General features: G+C 39.1%; 1 protein-coding gene across 2 annotated transcripts; it reads right to left on the bottom strand.

Moving 5' to 3' along the window:
- Window positions 1-2,080: 2,080 nt before the first annotated feature.
- On the bottom strand, window positions 2,081-9,974 carry LOC134669403 (uncharacterized). 2 transcript variants are annotated; one of them, XM_063526929.1, is made up of 2 exons: window positions 8,265-9,974; window positions 2,081-8,147 (listed from the first exon to the last, which is right to left on the bottom strand). In XM_063526929.1, exon 2 carries the CDS (start codon window positions 8,135-8,137, stop codon window positions 2,660-2,662), a length of 5,478 nt encoding a protein of 1,825 aa, XP_063382999.1. In that variant the 5' UTR covers window positions 8,138-8,147; window positions 8,265-9,974; the 3' UTR covers window positions 2,081-2,659. The 2 variants fall into 2 exon arrangements, with proteins under 2 accessions (XP_063382999.1, XP_063383000.1); XM_063526930.1 differs by lacking the exon at window positions 8,265-9,974 and having other exon boundaries at window positions 2,085-6,862; window positions 6,961-7,225.
- Window positions 9,975-17,328: the final 7,354 nt, after the last annotated feature.

Raw genomic sequence — 17,328 nt, 5'->3', positions numbered from 1 at the left:
GCGAAACGCGAAAATCGAAATTTTGTTATCTGTCTCTATCAATCGAATAGGCAAGAGTGATAGAGAGGCAGAAACCGAAGTTTCGATTGTCGTGTTTCACACGGTAGGCCACGTGATTGAGCTGGGGCTGCAACGATTTTGATAGCACACGCAGTGCAAGTGATATAAAGGATGATTCTGGAGACGTGAGCAGGACTAACACTGCGCATTTCGTAAATTATAAGCAACTGTTTCGTATCAGTATTAGTGAGGTTAACGTTAATTTTCTAGTCGTGTTGAAAAAAAAGTTACTGATTTATTTACGACATGCATGGTCACCCTAAAATTAGAATACTAAACTACGAATATTCTGTGTCAAATTGATTGTCACCATTTTCATCATGGTCTGGTTACTTTTGAAAACTCGTATCTCACTCAAGTTTGACAGTTTATTTTCTTAAAGAGGTTTTATGTTTATTAATTAAGTTTTGTAGGGTGACCATGATCGTAGAGATTAAATTTGCCCTCACCAAAAAGTTGTAAATAGGAAAAAGTGTGGTTGTTTCACCTATTAAATACGACGGTGATCGGTCAATTATCAGTTACTGAGTGTGCAGGATTAGTCCTGCTCACGTCTCATGAATCACCCTGTATAATACGTCATAATTTCATAGAAGTTTAAACTCTAATTATTAATGTACGAAATTCCACACGCTAGGCGTCCTTTCTTTACCCTTCATTTAGATTTGTAAAAATTTGTAAAGTGGTGCATTGGGTTAACTTCGAAAGGGGTAATTTTGATAATGGCAGATATCTACTAAACTAGGAGCACTTTCAACTTTAGCAACAGTAGGTAACAAGATGCCTTGGCAAGCATTGCAGGAGCTGTGTAAAGTATAAAGTGCTTCTGGTTTCATTGTTATTTGACTGACTGACTGAACATCTAGCGACCTTCACCAAGGAGGAGTTTTGGCCGAAGGGTGTCAAGTTCCGGCGTTTCCGCGGCCGGCTCCCTGACACTGCGGGGTTGCGAACTGCATCGCAGCCATAATTGAGTTTTTAGTTTTGAGATATATTTTGTGATAATATGTATGCTAGTTTTAAGGTATTTATCTATGGGCCAATAGTTGCCTGAAAATAAATGTTTTCATTCATTTTCATTCATTCATTTGCCTTTTTAACATAAAGACACTTTCGAATTAACCTCAATGCACGTCAAAGAACATTATTGTATTTTTTTTTGTATCCAGCCCTGGTACAACTTCTGGCGTCCTCCCGCAACGGCAACCAGCATCGTCATGAACAGACTCTACAATAGAAGCAAGGACTTCGTGGAATACAGCAGGCGACATCAGACCAAATTTTGGGATGGGATATACCGGATGATTCATATAATGTACTTAGGGATTTGTCCAGAGAAGCCCACAACTACCACCGCCCAAAAGGAGTTTGCTTTTCATGATAAAGAGCAGAAGGAAAAAATAGGAAGCAAAAAGGAAGCATTACAAGATTATTAATAAAAGTCGTACCTATTGAACGCGCACCATTTATTCTGCGACAATGGATACCTAGCTAGCTACCCACATATGGGTTATTATTAAGTTACCCTACATATGCAACACCTCAATCTTTATTACTAGCCATACGCTCCTACAATATATGGTAGCTTACTGAACTACTTTAAATATAATTACGAAACTTAGTTCACTTAATCTGATACTGGATACAACAAGAAATATATGATATCTTAGCAACTAATAGGTAACATATTTTTTTGTAACTTTATAAGAATATAAGTAGTATAGGCAACATAAGTAGCATCATAGTAGTATCTAAGGTAAGTTACAATAACAATTATTTTCTTATTTAGGGTAGTTTTCATTCAAGAAATCACCCTTTAAGGGGGTGACAAGGGGGGTTGAAGTTTGTATGGGGAATCAACAACGCAGATTAAATAAAATAGGTAATAGTAATAGCTACCTGCCTAAATTAAAAATTTCACGCTGACGGAGTCTCGGGCAAAAGCTAGTTTCAAATCAAATTAAGTAAATTTGTCATTTCAAACCGTACAGGTGATGTCGTGACGTCTATACATATGCAAGGTTGACAACCAAAGTATCAACCATGCCTGAGTTCTAACGAGACATAACGACAAGATATATATCTGAAAATATACAACATAATACTACAGAGTGAGAGATGAAGTGATTTCCAAATTTATACTCATTTCAGATTCTGATACAACGTAAATTCTATTCTGATTGTTTGGCGGAGATTCTTTCTCCGCCGCGGGCCTCCACAACTCCCCTTATAGCCCGACCCTGTCCACTCACAACCATTTGGCTTATTCTTGGCTGTTTCTATTCTAATTGTCATTCTTCATTCTTAATTATCCCTTCATCTCTCTAATACAATCACAGATGAGACTATATTTCTAACACTCACCGATTTAAACCCGCAGGTCTTCTTTCTTTCTATTCAACTTACTTCCCGCCACGCGAACATTGTTCCGTTGGGAAAAAATCTCTTCTTCCTCCTACTGTCAAAGATTCGTTAACCGTTTTAAAAACATTCTGTCAGTGCTGCCAGTATAAACAATTAAAACTGTCCAAGGCATACACTTACCTGCTATTTTGTTGAGGATCGCGTACGTCGCGACATTCCCCAGCGGCGCGAGTTTCTATAGCAGGGCTATCAGCTGGCTAGTCCATTGGGCAATCCTTTCTCTCGCCCGGACAGCAGCTGCTCTCCTAATTCTTTCTTCATTCGCATTTGACACAGTTTCTACTCTCTCTACCTCTTCGTCACCTTCAGTCACCACGTTAGCACGCTCAACACTGCCATTTCTCTGCACACGTTCTACGGGAGTGAGCATTTCGTCTGAACCATTGGTTTCCAATCTAACATCATCCTCTACTGCAATTTCTTGTGGCATCTGTTCTGTTGATTCCCTTTCAGGACATCTGGTTTCTCTTTCAGATATCTCTGGGATTTCCTGTAGTGAAGATTCCTCTGTCTCCCTTACATCTGGATTTTCTAGGATTCTTTCTTCGGTTCTTGGATCTTCTAGTGTATCTTCTTCCACCTCTAGTGGATATAAGTGACCTATCGACCTTATAAATTCCTTTCCTTCAACATTGACCTTTGCAACTCTGCACTCTCCGTCGGCACCTCGTTCTAAACTGATGATCTTTCCCACCTTCCAGTTCTCTCTATTTTTAGAGTCACCTTTAATCTGGACTATGTCACCAATATGAGGGCTTTGGTTAGTTTTAACTCGGGGTTCCTTGTGTGAATGTTGGTACCTTTCACGTAGACTGCAAAGGTATTGTCCCAGAAACATTCTTTTAAATTCTTCTAGGATCACTCTACCCTTCTTCCATCCTTCAATTAGATTTTCTTTTGTGACTGTACCACCTGGATGCGGATTTTGTATAGAAGGTTCAATCGCTATACATTTCCCGTAGGTTAGAAAGTCTGCCGGCCCTAAAACATATTCTATATCAGACCCAACACAAGTAAGTGGACGTGAGTTCGCCACAGCTTCGATTTCTTTCACAACTGTACCTAGCTGTGAGTCATTTAGAACTCTCTTCTCTAAGGTTCTCTTCATGCAATTCTTCACAACGCCGACCAGCCTTTCGTAAAACCCTCCATGCCATGGACTGAGCTGAGGGATAAATTTCCACCTTATCTTATTGTCCACGAAGTATGTGTTCGCCAATAATTCTGCAGTTAATTTAAACTGTAATGCATTGTCCGAGACTATGAGTTCTGGTTTTCCTCGTGTAGATATGAATCTTCTCATTGCAAGTAAACATTCCTCTGCAGTTAAATCCTTAACTACTTCCATGTGAATTGCGCGTACAGCCAGACATGTATACAGACAAATCCATCTTTTTCTCATGTGTCCGTCCTCCGTGACAAAGATTGGCCCGAAATAGTCGATTCCGGTATATGTGAAAGGAGCACTATAATTAGCACGTTCTGCTGGCAGTGCTGGTGTGGGCGGAAGTTTGTAGGGACCACCTCCGTGTTTAATACACTGCTGGCATTTTCTAATTATTCGCTGGACCTTAGCTCTTCCTTGAGGAATCCAGTATTTCTGGCGAATAATGCTTAGTGTATGTGGGGCTCCCACATGGTAGTACTTCTGATGAGTCTCCAGGATCAGTCTGTCTGTAAATTCTGAGTTCTTAGGTATCAGTATCGGATATTTGGTGTCATATGAACACATTGTGTTCATAAGCCGACCTTTACATCTTAATAATCCATCCATATCCACAAATAGTCCTAAATTCCTTGATAGGCTTGTTTTCTTTCCTGCTGCCTCTTGTGGAAAGTATAATTTTTGTAAATTCTTTATCTCTGTGCAATTTGTATCAACCCCGGTAGCCGAAACCTGCATCTGGCCATTGTCTTCTATATTCTCTATATCTATTGTCATTCCTTCCGTATTTTCCTGTTCTATGGTTCCTCCGATTGATTCTTCTGCTTGAGATGATAGGTCCATCTCCATGGTATCCGTTGTCGAATCGGTTCCTGCGAAAAGAGCTGACTGGCTGTGTTCTTGCAACTTCGGCCAGCCCTCCTCACTCAGCGAAAGAAATTGAGGTCCATTGAACCACAATTCCTTCTTCGTGTGCCAAAGTTCCGGTCGTGTTGCTAGATCTGCAGGGTTCAATTCTGTATTGACATATCTAGGCTCTATATCTTTATTTTGTTTAATTTCGTTTATTCTTCTGCAGACGAATGGCGGCAATAACTTTTCTGATTTCATCCAGTATAAAACTATCTCACTGTCGGACCAAAGGCATAGTCGTTTCAACTCTATTCTAAGGGTGCTCTTTACATAAGTTAAGAGTCGCTTTCCGATGACAAATCCAAGTAATTCTAATTTTGGTATTTTGAGGTCTTCTGTGTGGTTTATCGGGGTAACCCGAGATTTAGCCATGATGAACATCACTTTAGTGCTCTTTTCTTTCTCATTTACTAACCTCAGATATACTACAGCTGAGTAGGCTCTTTTAGATGCGTCAGTGAAGCAATGAAGTTCACATTCTGTGTCTTCATTTGGTGACAGGCCAACATGTCTAGGAATTTCTATTTCAGCCGCAGTCTTTATAGCACTTACTGCCTTCTGCCATTCTTCCTCTAAGTCCTCTGGCAATTGAGAATCCCATTTTTCTTTCCTTTTCCATAATTCTTGAAGGAGGAGCTTCGCAGGCAAAATTAAGGGTGCCGCTAATCCGCAAGGATCATATAATGAAGCAAGAGTTCGCAATATTCCTCGTTTTGTTGTAGTTGTTTTGTCTTGCTTTGTGTCTGAGAGCACATCACCTACCCTTAGCTTCAGTGTATCCTTTCCCATGTGCCAGTTGAGTCCTAATACCTTTGTTGATTCAGTGTCTTTTGATCGAAACTGTTTTGGTATACTTTTCAACAATAGTTTGTTGTTGGATGTCCATTCTCTTATATTCATCGACAATTCTGTGAACGTCGCCCTAGCCTTGTTTACAAGATCACGAGCTTCCTCTAACGTGTCTGTTCCAGTGACTAGGTTGTCCACGTAGGTTCTTTCTGCTATTTTCGACATAAGGTTCTGGTCCCCCTTTGACAAATGATGTCGAATCGTAGCCGTCAACAAAAATGGGCTAGATATTACCCCAAACGGGACACGACAGAAGCGCAGATGGAGAAGGTTCTTCTCAGTCACTCCTTGTTTGGGGTCCTTAAGCCATAAAAACCTGGTCACGTCTCTATCCTCCTGTTGTAACCCTACTTGAAGAAAGGCTTTTTCAACATCTGCTGTTATTCCAATTTTGTTGACTCTGAATCTCAAAAGGAGAGCGGTCAAGTCTTCAAGCATCGAAGGTCCTCTGTACATGCATTCATTGAGGCTCTTACTATTCTTAAGTTTAGCTGAACCATCGTACACCACACGCCCTTTCTTTCCCTTCGGAAGGATAATATGATGGGCAAGATAGTGAACAGGATGTGTCTTAGAATCAATTTCCGAAGGATCTATAACTTCTATAACCCCTGCGGCCAGTTGTTCTTTCAGAATGCTTTCATACTCTTCCATGGCATCTTGTTCTAATCTTCTAATTAAGCTCGACAGTCTCCCATAAGCAAGACCATAATTAGTGGGCAAGTCAGGTGGGTATATTATCCAGGGCCACTTCACCTGATATCTCTTATCCTCATATTTGACCGTTTCGTTAAAATGTTTGATTGCTTCTTCCTCTCTAGTTATTTTAAGAGAGTCTACAATCCCAATACTTTCTAAGGCCCAAAGAAACCTGATGTCTGGTTCCCGGAGTGGCAAGTCTGGTGTTACAAAATAGGGTATTACTGAATCTTGGCATTGGCAGTACATGATGACAGATAGTGTATTGTTATTCTCTTCTTGTAGGACCTTGCCGGCAATTGTCCAGCCAAAATCTGTGTTAATTAAATATAAGTGATCCTTCAGCAATATCATTTCTTTTCTGTAAAATGAATAACAATAGTCACCACCTATCAAAAGTTGTGGTTCTTCACTAGCAGACCCGTCATCAGCTATAACATCTACTCCATGAATTCCATCCATACTCATGGGAGGACCAAGATAATTCGCTATACGGCGCACAATGTTTACTCGAATATCTCTTCTGATACCTCTTCTTGTTCTGATTTGGATGTCAGCGGATGGGCTGGAAATGTTAACGGGGTCGTCAGCACCGAAGACAAATACCATCAATTCATCTTCCTGATCTGCTGCTAAGTCAAGTTCTTGTGCAAGCTTCCTGGTAATATAGCTGCGACCACTGCCATTGTCAAGAATCAGTCTTCGTGTCTTAGTCTTTTTTGAGTTCTTCTGCCCCACCTCCACTATTGCCGTCTGTGGGTAAGAACAATTATTATGTTTAATATTGATGTCATTATTTTTAGATGATGACACAGATGCCATAGATAATTCTATATTATTATTACTCCTACCTGGCTTTTGTGGACATAAAGCTTGATTATGACTTCCTTTGCAGAAGTAGCACGGCTTCCTATTGTGGCATGTTGTTGCTCTATGCCCTTCCTTGAAGCAAGTGTAACATCTTTTGCCGAGCTTCTTTTTCCTATCATTTATATCCTTAACCACTGTGCAGGATGCATTGTAGTGCTCGCCTTGGCAAAAAATGCAAGCCATCTTAGCTTTCTTATTTTTCGACGTCTTTTCCGTGTCAGGTAGTTTTCTTTTAAGGGTTCCTTTTTTGTGTGATATCCTCCTGCTATCCGGCCTCCCTTTCCGCTGGTAGGCAGAAATATGTAGTGCAGCTGTGGAGATTTTTTCACTACTACTTGGAACGCTTTCTTTCGCAATCTCCATTGCTGTAATTATTTTTTGGAGACCGCTTCGTATGTTATCTATGTTGTCTGTCAATGTTAATAGGTGCAACTCATAAACTACCTTCTCTGGGAATTTGGACAATATAGCCGATCTTAAATGGTTACCATTTATGACTTCCCCTAAGCTTTGGAGAATTCTCAAATGCCTCTCTACTATGTTGAAATTCGTTCTACAGTCTGTGGCATTATGCGCTGCTCTTTGAAGGTTGTTGATGGCATCGTAGTGCGCATCAATTACCTTTTGCTGGTTCCCAAATCTTTCTTTTAGAATTCCTAATGTTACGTCATAATTCCTTGCTGTTATACCGAGGCCCTCCACTGTCTGAAGAGCCTCCCCTTCCAGGCAGCCGAGAAGATATGCCATCTTTTCAGAATCTGGTAAGTCCTTGTCATGTACATTACTCTTATATCTATCCCAAAATTCGGCCCACCTAAGAGTATCTCCTTTAAAAGTTGGTAACGTGAGTTTCGGCAGTTTGGCTGTGCTCTTTGTGACCGAAGAGTGACCTTTTATAAGACCTTTCATCTCTACTTTCCATTCTTCTGCTTGAAACTGCGTCTGGGTGAACATTTTCAAACTTTCGCTTGATGTTCGACTACTTTTCTCCAAATAAAAATGAATTTCATCCGTCAGTTTGGAATTGCACTCCTCAACCTTTTGGATCTGCTTATTGAGATCATCTTCAGTGACAGTTTCCATGGCGGCGCTTTGCTTCAACAAGTTGGCTAGCCGCTCATGGATGAGCTCCAGACGAACTAGCATGGCGTCATCCATTTTGAACGTACTGAAAGTAAATAATACCTTACAATCCTACGCCTATTGTAATTCTTGTTTCATTTGTATAACGTTTGCCAAACTAGCGTGGTACTGGATTCTTATAAGAAACTTAGAGAAAACTTACGTTTATATCCTTGCTTCCTTTGATTATCCACAAATATGCCTATAGCACAATAATGGCCCAGTGTATCTTCCGTGGTTAACTATACTTATTACGCTTTCACGATAAGATTACTTACAATACAATAACCACTAATCTAAATAACGCTTGCAAACAATAACAATCTTAGCCAAGCCATGTTTTTTCTTTTTTCTTTTTCTATACTTTTATCACGATTGCGAACATTCATACCCTGACTTCAGACCAAACATTTTCATACAAAACATCCGTCTGAAGTTATCCTTAGATTAAAAGAGCGCCAAAGCTGACAAGTACGTTTCCATTTACAAATCCATATGTCATCTGGTAATCATAGGCCTTAATAACCAATAACATAACCTTAATTTCTAAATTGGCCAATAAGAAACGCTTAGATCTTGTTAGGATAAATTTATGGTAACAAGAACAAACCATCACACTGCTGCCAACCTAACGAACATGAGGCGTTTTTTCGCCTACAACTCTTATCGATTTTTATATCGACTTCACACTCTCCAACACCTGTGACATTTTACTTTACACTTATACATCGTTACGTATATCGCATCATTTCAAAATACAATAATTAGCTGGTAAATACATCAAATAAATTCACAATTAAATAAAACACACATTTTCCTTTTGTATTTATTGTTTTCTTTTGTATATTATATTAATGAGCCCGAGCTAGGATTCCTAGCATAGGGTTCTTCTAAATGACAACAAAAATATATACGTTCTATTAATGTGAGACCAAACTAGGATTCCTAGGCTATGGACTCTGTACCTCATGTATGTCTAACTGTGAAACGTACATCTAACTTCTGAGTCTTTCTATGAGTTTCTAGGTCTCCACCGTCCTATGAGTTTCTAGGTCTCCACCGTGCTGTGAGTTTCTAGGTCTCCACCGTCCTATGAGTTTCTAGGTCTCCACCGTCCTGTGAGTTTCTAGGTCTCCACCATTCTGTGAGTTTCTAGGTCTCCACCGTTCTGTGAGTTTCTTGGTCTCCACCGTTCTGTTCTAACACCTTTCCGTTCTACCTCGGAGCCTCCCGAGCCAAACGAAAAGGTATAAGTTCTACTGTACATGCTTCGCTTACTAATAATATGCTCGCACAGCATCTCCTCCAATTTGTCGTGACGTCTATACATATGCAAGGTTGACAACCAAAGTATCAACCATGCCTGAGTTCTAACGAGACATAACGACAAGATATATATCTGAAAATATACAACATAATACTACAGAGTGAGAGATGAAGTGATTTCCAAATTTATACTCATTTCAGATTCTGATACAACGTAAATTCTATTCTGATTGTTTGGCGGAGATTCTTTCTCCGCCGCGGGCCTCCACAACTCCCCTTATAGCCCGACCCTGTCCACTCACAACCATTTGGCTTATTCTTGGCTGTTTCTATTCTAATTCTCATTCTTCATTCTTAATTATCCCTTCATCTCTCTAATACAATCACAGATGAGATTATATTTCTAACACTCACCGATTTAAACCCGCAGGTCTTCTTTCTTTCTATTCAACTTACTTCCCGCCACGCGAACATTGTTCCGTTGGGAAAAAATCTCTTCTTCCTCCTACTGTCAAAGATTCGTTAACCGTTTTAAAAACATTCTGTCAGTGCTGCCAGTATAAACAATTAAAACTGTCCAAGGCATACACTTACCTGCTATTTTGTTGAGGATCGCGTACGTCGCGACAGGTGAGCAAGAATGTGAGAATTGCGTCACAAACGTATGGGGATCCACTTGAGCTCCGAACCACAAAAGAGATATTACAGAAATCAATCTACATACAAAGCGCGCTTGAGCAACGCACACATAGACAGACACTGCTCACGGACACGATATCTCGGACCAGTTGGGACCAGCCCATCGACACCCCATACTTTGATAAATTAAGAACGTACTTGTTACCAACATTGAGGCATAGAAATAATCTTATCGAATTAAAATGACTGCTGTTGCATTTTGGTGGCACATACCATACTTGCTTTTAACACAGACGTATTATACTTACCTTTCTTTAGGTTGGTATGATTGGTAGTAAAACGTCAAACGTCATTTGAATTGTCGTGAACGTGGAAATACGTGGTTATTTTTTATTGTTATTTTGGTAAAATAACTTTAGCTGTTATTTAAATGGGGACCAAATCTTTAAGGAAATGTGAAGTTTGTAGTGGGTGTGTAAGAAGACTAACTACTGACGTATTTTTGGCCAGATTTCCACTTGATCCGAACAGGTCGGTAAACTGATGTTTGTATGCAATATTTTCATTTTTTACCTCGAGTCGTTAACAGTTACTAATTTAATTAGTTTGAATTAGTTTTAGTCGTGTACAATCCATGATTAAAAGGAAAATATTTTGTGAATAAAGTCTTTTTAAGTAAAAAACTAAGTAACCTATGACACGAATAGTGTACGACCAATTTATCGATAATCTCTTTATTTCAGATGTCGATTATGGGCAAAGCTGAGTTATTTACCTATTCAAAAGCTGAATGGAAACAAGTTCATTTGTGGAAATCATTCTCCAACCAGTGCCTTCAATAAAACGGGACCAGAATAAAAAAGAATGCGCGCGAATTCAGGATATTGTAATATGCCTACTTGAATAATAAACTATGTTATTTTTATCATGCAAAATAAAATTGTTTATATAATGTTCTTTTATTTTATTAATCCACGTGATTCTCAAAGTGTACTGTTACAGTAGTACAGTAGGTAAATACAGCAGCACGTATCGCACATTTATCGATATCGATAAACAGTATTAGGTACTGGAAGTGTCGAGCCCTAGCGTTGTTTTTTTTTGTGTTGGTATACTTCGTCAAGCAAATCTTTTCAGTAGAAAAAGGCGGCAATTTTGAAAAATGTAGGCACGAAGGGATATCGTCTCATAGAAAATTTGAATTTCGCGCCTTTTTCTACTGACAAGATTTGCTTGACCATCTATAGTATTGTGTGTGGTTTTTTTTTTAACAATTATGGACTGGATGCGAGATCTTTAAGCCTGTATTTGGTGTGTTAGCATATGTACAGTCAGCGTCAGAGAGACGTGACCCCCCTAATAGCAGCATACAAACTGTACAATAATTTCGTCATCCCACGTAATGTTTGCGTAGCTGTGTGGTTTCATAAGCGGACTAAAGATCCCGAGAAACCGGGTTCGAGACCGATCAAAGTTTTAGAATCTTTTTGGTTTTTTCTTTGTTAGCATACCTGTGTTATTAAGTTCAGAACTATTGAAAACTGAATACGGGTAATATCAAATATTATAGTAGAAATAGGAAAAAATAAAATAAAAACAATCTTAAAATCACTGTATTTTATTGGTATTTTATTAACGTTAAGCACAAGCCATTACACCAGTTTCTTTTTTCGAACTGTCAAAACGATTTGCCGCTGTGGAATTTATATGAAACATTATAAAACCTACTCTTTATTTTATAGTTCTATAAGTTTTATAAAATAGAAAGTGTGGCTAAAAATAACTTAAGTCTACGCTTCATAATTATTTAATTATTGTTCTGGTGCTTTATTTCATACATGGTTGTGTAATAATTTATTTTAAAAACAATCAACATCCCTATTATACTATACCGATATGCGTTTAGTTTGGCAGATATATGTTTGATACTTCTATTTTCCATTATATAAATTGAACATTTATGTTGCCTAACTATCAATAACTTTGCGTAACAACTGCATTGTAAGCATAATTGTCTTTTAATAGTAAATAAACAACAATATTATAGTGTAAGTTAATCAAAATTGTGGTATGTTACATGGGCTGCGATTAAGTATAGCTGTCTTAATAAGTAATAGCAAGTAATGCAGTTGCATAACAGATAACTATATGTAAATATTGGGTTTGATAAATAATGGTTATGTATAAAACGCGAAGATATTCTAACCTTGCGAGCCATGAACTACGTTTCAGAGAGAAACATCATGTTATCGGCCAGCGATAACAATATTCATCTCCTGTCACGTTACCACAGTTTTAGGAAACACAACACTTACTACCTATACCTTGCTTTTAGCATTAGAAAAAGGGTTAACAATCTTGACAAATCTTGTTATGTAATAACGCTTCTAACAAAAAGTAACTATTACTTATGAAACCAAAATAATGTAAAACCTATATGTCCTTGCTACATATCTGTAACGTATTTACTATGACTTATTTTTCAAAAGTGTTTTAAATGTAAAGACACGTTAAGCTTCCTTGTAATGCTAAAAACACAAGGTATAATCTGGAACAATATCAGTAAAACTTTAGCATGCCCATCAAAGAACAATATATTAAAATATTACACTATATTTCACTAGCTGTATTTTTTTTCTAATACTGGAGAGGGTAACCGTTATTCTCTTCTATTTGTTTTAGCCTACTTTTCATGCTAGCTACCAAGTTTGAGCATATGCCAGTATTCCTCATATCATAAGTTCCCACGTTCTATAGACTTCTTCATCAAGGTTTCGTTTTGATTTGACCTGATCGGGGTCCCAGTTGAGCAACATTTGACCCCATAAATTTTCAATTGGGTTCAGGTCAGGGCTCTTAGATGGCCAGTCGAAAACTGTAATGTCTGGTTGAGATTCTAACCACTGTTGGACTATCCGTGAGCGATGCACTGCACTATTGTCTTGCACAAAAAAAATTGCCCTTCAGGATATGCGACACGAACTGATGGTAGCATCACGTCCCGTAATATTTCCAGGTATCGTTCAGCTGTTGAGCGAGTTGTAGTAAATGGAGCGTCGGTATGCATTTGCACAATACTACGGTGCCGCTGAGATTCCTCTGTGTAGGCAGAAGGACGAGGGCCTTGCCGATCTTCTTTACGTCACCCGTTCTTTCATACCGCCTTAGCCATTTACGAACCGTGCTCCTCTGCAAATAAAAAAAACACAATTTAAACTTAATAGGTCTACTAACAAAACATGGCCAATGAAATGGAGGAAACTCTAAGTAACTCACCGCTATATTCATTTCTCGTGCAATTTTTTTAATACTCTGGTTTTGTTCCCAAAGCACTACAATTTTCGATCACATAAAAGGGTTTAATCGAACCATTTTAAAACTCAGTTGGCACGGTTTCGGACAAGTCGAGAATAACATGTATAAACTGATACTGATACTGATACTGATACTAGGGGCAACTCCAGCCAGCAGATCCTGCAGCAAGGACTAGGAAGTGGAGACTACAGGGGGTAGGCGAAATTGAGGCAAATAGTCCTGTAAGCTCGCATGACTCTGCTGATTCAACCTAAGCGGCATCGAGTCAGTGGAGGTGTCAGCGTCACCTCACACCGGCTAAGCCTCAAACGCGAAATCAAACAAAGTACGCGCGCAAACCAGCTTATTACGCAACAACCCCTGCCACCCCTCCGTAGGCGCCCGCAGCCTGCCCGAGACACCGGAGCACCCAGTAGATAGGACAGGAGTGTAGGGTTTGCAGTCAGGATAGTAGGAGAGACGGGAGATTTTCAGCCGACCCGAATACAAGGCATCGTAAAGTCAGCATGGGGTAGATAGATACTATACTTGGTGTGTAATAAATATTAGGTGTGAGGATGTGTGACTGCATTATGACCCTCCCCTTTTCCCCTCCTTTGTAGAAACCTGGATAGCCCCGTCGTTATTACGTTATCTTGGATAGTAAATCAAATCATTAGCTGCGCTCTCGCCTTAGTGTTTCTTCCTGCGAAGTACTGGGGGATTCCGTATTACTACTGCTGTAGATTCGATTTTCTTCTGGTTCTGATTAATTGATTTGTTGTCTCTCTTTCTCAAGACTGACACAAACAGTCCCGAGGTGCGTTGTCAATCTAGGTCGACTACCGCCGCGCCATAACATTCACCCGTAGTTATTGAGTCTATGTATATTCCCTGTTTTCTTGCGAGAATGAAGAACGAAGGTAGAAGTCACTAGTTTCTTGATTGACGACCAAGTATACAGACTATTACAGACGTAGCGTAGCGTATGGTGAGCTTTAGTAAGGTGGACGAAGAATTTTGTTGAAGAATCTGTTGGTATAATGGTTTGATGTTTGTTATCTGTGGAGACGGCTTTACTTTGCATCCAGTGCCTTGGCCTTCACTTGTAACTCAATCTACTTAAAAATATTTAATTCTATCAAAATAGAGGCACGCTTCGAGCACCAGAAGACTGCACACTGCTCACTTCAATAAACAAACACTCATTCATTAAATTTCAGAATAAAACACAAAACTAAATATCACTTCACTAAATTAGCTAATAGCTATGCCCTATAAATATCTGACTATTTCGCGGAAGGCTTTAACTACACAATAAGTAGATAATATATGTATTAACGGGTATGTCCTTGCACTTATAAGTACGTATATTTAACATTATTAATGGTAACATTCCATTTGTAGCATTTCCGCAGCTGCACTACCGGTACTGAACGCGTCGCTGTCATTGTCCATTTCCATAGTAAAATGAACAGTAGTGCAGCTGTCGTTGGAAATGGACTGTCACCTTTACACCAACCAGACTCAAGTCACTTAGCACGCACTGTAATTCTGTTGTTTCACTATCACACACCACACAAGATCATTTTACAGCATACCTACTGTACCTATTTTCAATTGGCTAGCTTGCAAAAATGCCTTTGTAGATCTGCTCAGTTGTTCGTTCGGCTTTCTGATCGGCTGTCTATCCAGCTGTTCTCTTCTCCGCGGGCCGCACCTCCCTACCGACCCTCGTAAAATCGTGAGAAGCTTCAGCAAACCTGTGCAATCTTTGTCCATTTAGTCTTTTAAACAATCTTCAAAGTGGCAGAGTCGTGGTTCTCGGGTCATTGGGTCCGCTAGTTAGGTAATAATTATTTTATTTGTCTAACGTAGGTATTTGCTCGTTTAATGACTGCCTATTTAAAAGTTTCAGCCAAGTCGATAAAGGTCCTGTAGATAAAGACAATAGCGCAGCCGGGCGGGGCGGACAAAGAAGAGAACCCTTGCATCCATAGAGCCGTGCGTAATGAACAATGGTTTATGGTTTCCGTATTTTTGACAGAGTGTTTGCCAGATGCGTGTAACCATTAAAACAATTACGTTACGATTTTTTTTTTAAAGTAACTTGTTACTTTGTCCGTTTTCTTTTTAGAAAGAAATTTGTTATTGCTCAATGAAATAAATGAACAATACTTTTGTGTTATCGGAATTGTTGAGATTACCCCAACAGAACGGCATCTTGCTTTTATGTGACCGGTTTCTTTCCCATGGTATTTATTTCTAGGAGTACTTAAGTAATGGACTAATATAGTTATGCCTAATGTTGCGAGTGAGTAAAAAACTATGAGCAATCCTCCTCGCCAATGACCATGCGGACACCAAACAACACATGGACCCTATAATTACCTACATACTTCTTACTCCCTAATAATGTCCCTATTTCGTGTATTCTAGAAAACTAGTGAAACAGTAAATGTAACTTAGTGTAATGTGAGTAGGTATATTAATTACCAACTATTAGGTATGTATTACCTAGCTAAGTAAGGTAAATGAAGGTCCCACTGCATGTATTGTTCAGCTACTTATTGGCTTTTTGGCCCCAAGCATTGCAAATATTCTATCGTCTTCCTTATAATTAAGTTAAATATGTATACGAATTATTGACTGCTTATTCGCTATTTTCCTTATTCTAAATATTCTAGCGTTTTCATAAGTGTTATTTTCAGATAGGTTCAGTTTATTATAGGTGGTAACGTGAATAGTAAAGCGTGAATCTAGACTCAGCTACTTATACTCGCTTTTTGGCCTTATTCTGAATATACCTATCCTGGAGGTTTTCAAGGATAGACATGACTTGTAGCCGGCTGATAAATATATTCTACCTTAATTGTGTAATCTGGTGGGGACCAGTGTGCTGTATTTGGCTTACTCTAGGGTTTTCCTATGTGTGCCTAGTAAACCTAGTCGCTAGATATGTTCAGATTATAAATTAGTGTCTTAGTAACTAAGTGGTTTTATGAGGTTGGGGTCGTGTTGTATTCAGCTAGGAACATAGTCGTTACTTGGCCTAATCTAAGGTTCTATACTGTTTACCTTTTTGTGATTGCGGGCTAGATATCTACGTTCAATATATGACTCCGTAACTTATTGAGTTATTAACTTATGAGTTACCTTGAGGTCACGCTGTATTCAGCTGCTTAGTCGCTAATTTGTTTTATTCTAAAAATTCTAGTCTTCCTACGTGTGATTGCAAGATACGTTTAGTGGGGTGAGTTAGGAACTTAATTAGTGCTTGAATAATAGTAATTAAAAGTAATAAGGTTCGTTAAGTTTGTGCTGTATACCTATTCAGATACTTAGGTTGCCTACATATGTCGCGTAGGTACTTAGGCTTAGGGCTTGAGCACGTCTAGCCTTTATGAACCTAGTGCTTAAGAATAACAGAGTAGGAACGGTCTCACCAAATTTGACTGTGATGTAGTACGGATACTACGGATACGGATGGAGGTCGCTTGAATCACTGTTGCAGCCGCGATCAAGATCATGCGCTCGTCGCGGTTGGCGTGGACACGGCTCGCACTCACTTAGTTTGACGCACTGGTAGGCGGAAAAATTATATGACCGGGTTTCACTGATATATGTATAAACTTATAAACACTGTCCTGTCACGAAAGGTTGAAATTTGGAATTAGGTAAGTAAGAACGCGTCGCGAGAGCTTTGGTTAGCGCGCGTCGGTACTTAGATGTTTGTCAAGTCGAGAATAACATGTATAAAACAACGTTACTACTTCGGTACACCTAGAATAGACGTAACGATGACGGTAATGATTTGCGGCGGATGCGAATTATTACAAAGTTACCCTAAAACTCAATTGTAATTTAAAAAATACGAAACGGGATAATCATACCAAATTCAACCTAAACACATCGCCGTGTGCCTGCTACACTGCCACAATTCAAAATTTTTGATTTTCTGGATTATTGCAGATTCGTATTCAAAATTGTTCAATTTACGACCTTATTTCGAGAGCCATAGCAAAAAA

This window comes from Cydia fagiglandana, chromosome 12 (assembly GCF_963556715.1).
Source record: "Cydia fagiglandana chromosome 12, ilCydFagi1.1, whole genome shotgun sequence".
Lineage (NCBI taxonomy): Eukaryota > Metazoa > Arthropoda > Insecta > Lepidoptera > Tortricidae > Cydia > Cydia fagiglandana.
This window is presented reverse-complemented; position numbering and strand designations above follow the sequence as displayed.

Excerpts from the sequence above, each read along its gene's own strand:
- LOC134669403 (XM_063526929.1), bottom strand. The coding sequence starts at position 8,137 with ATGGATGACGCCATGCTAGTTCGTCTGGAGCTCATCCATGAGCGGCTA.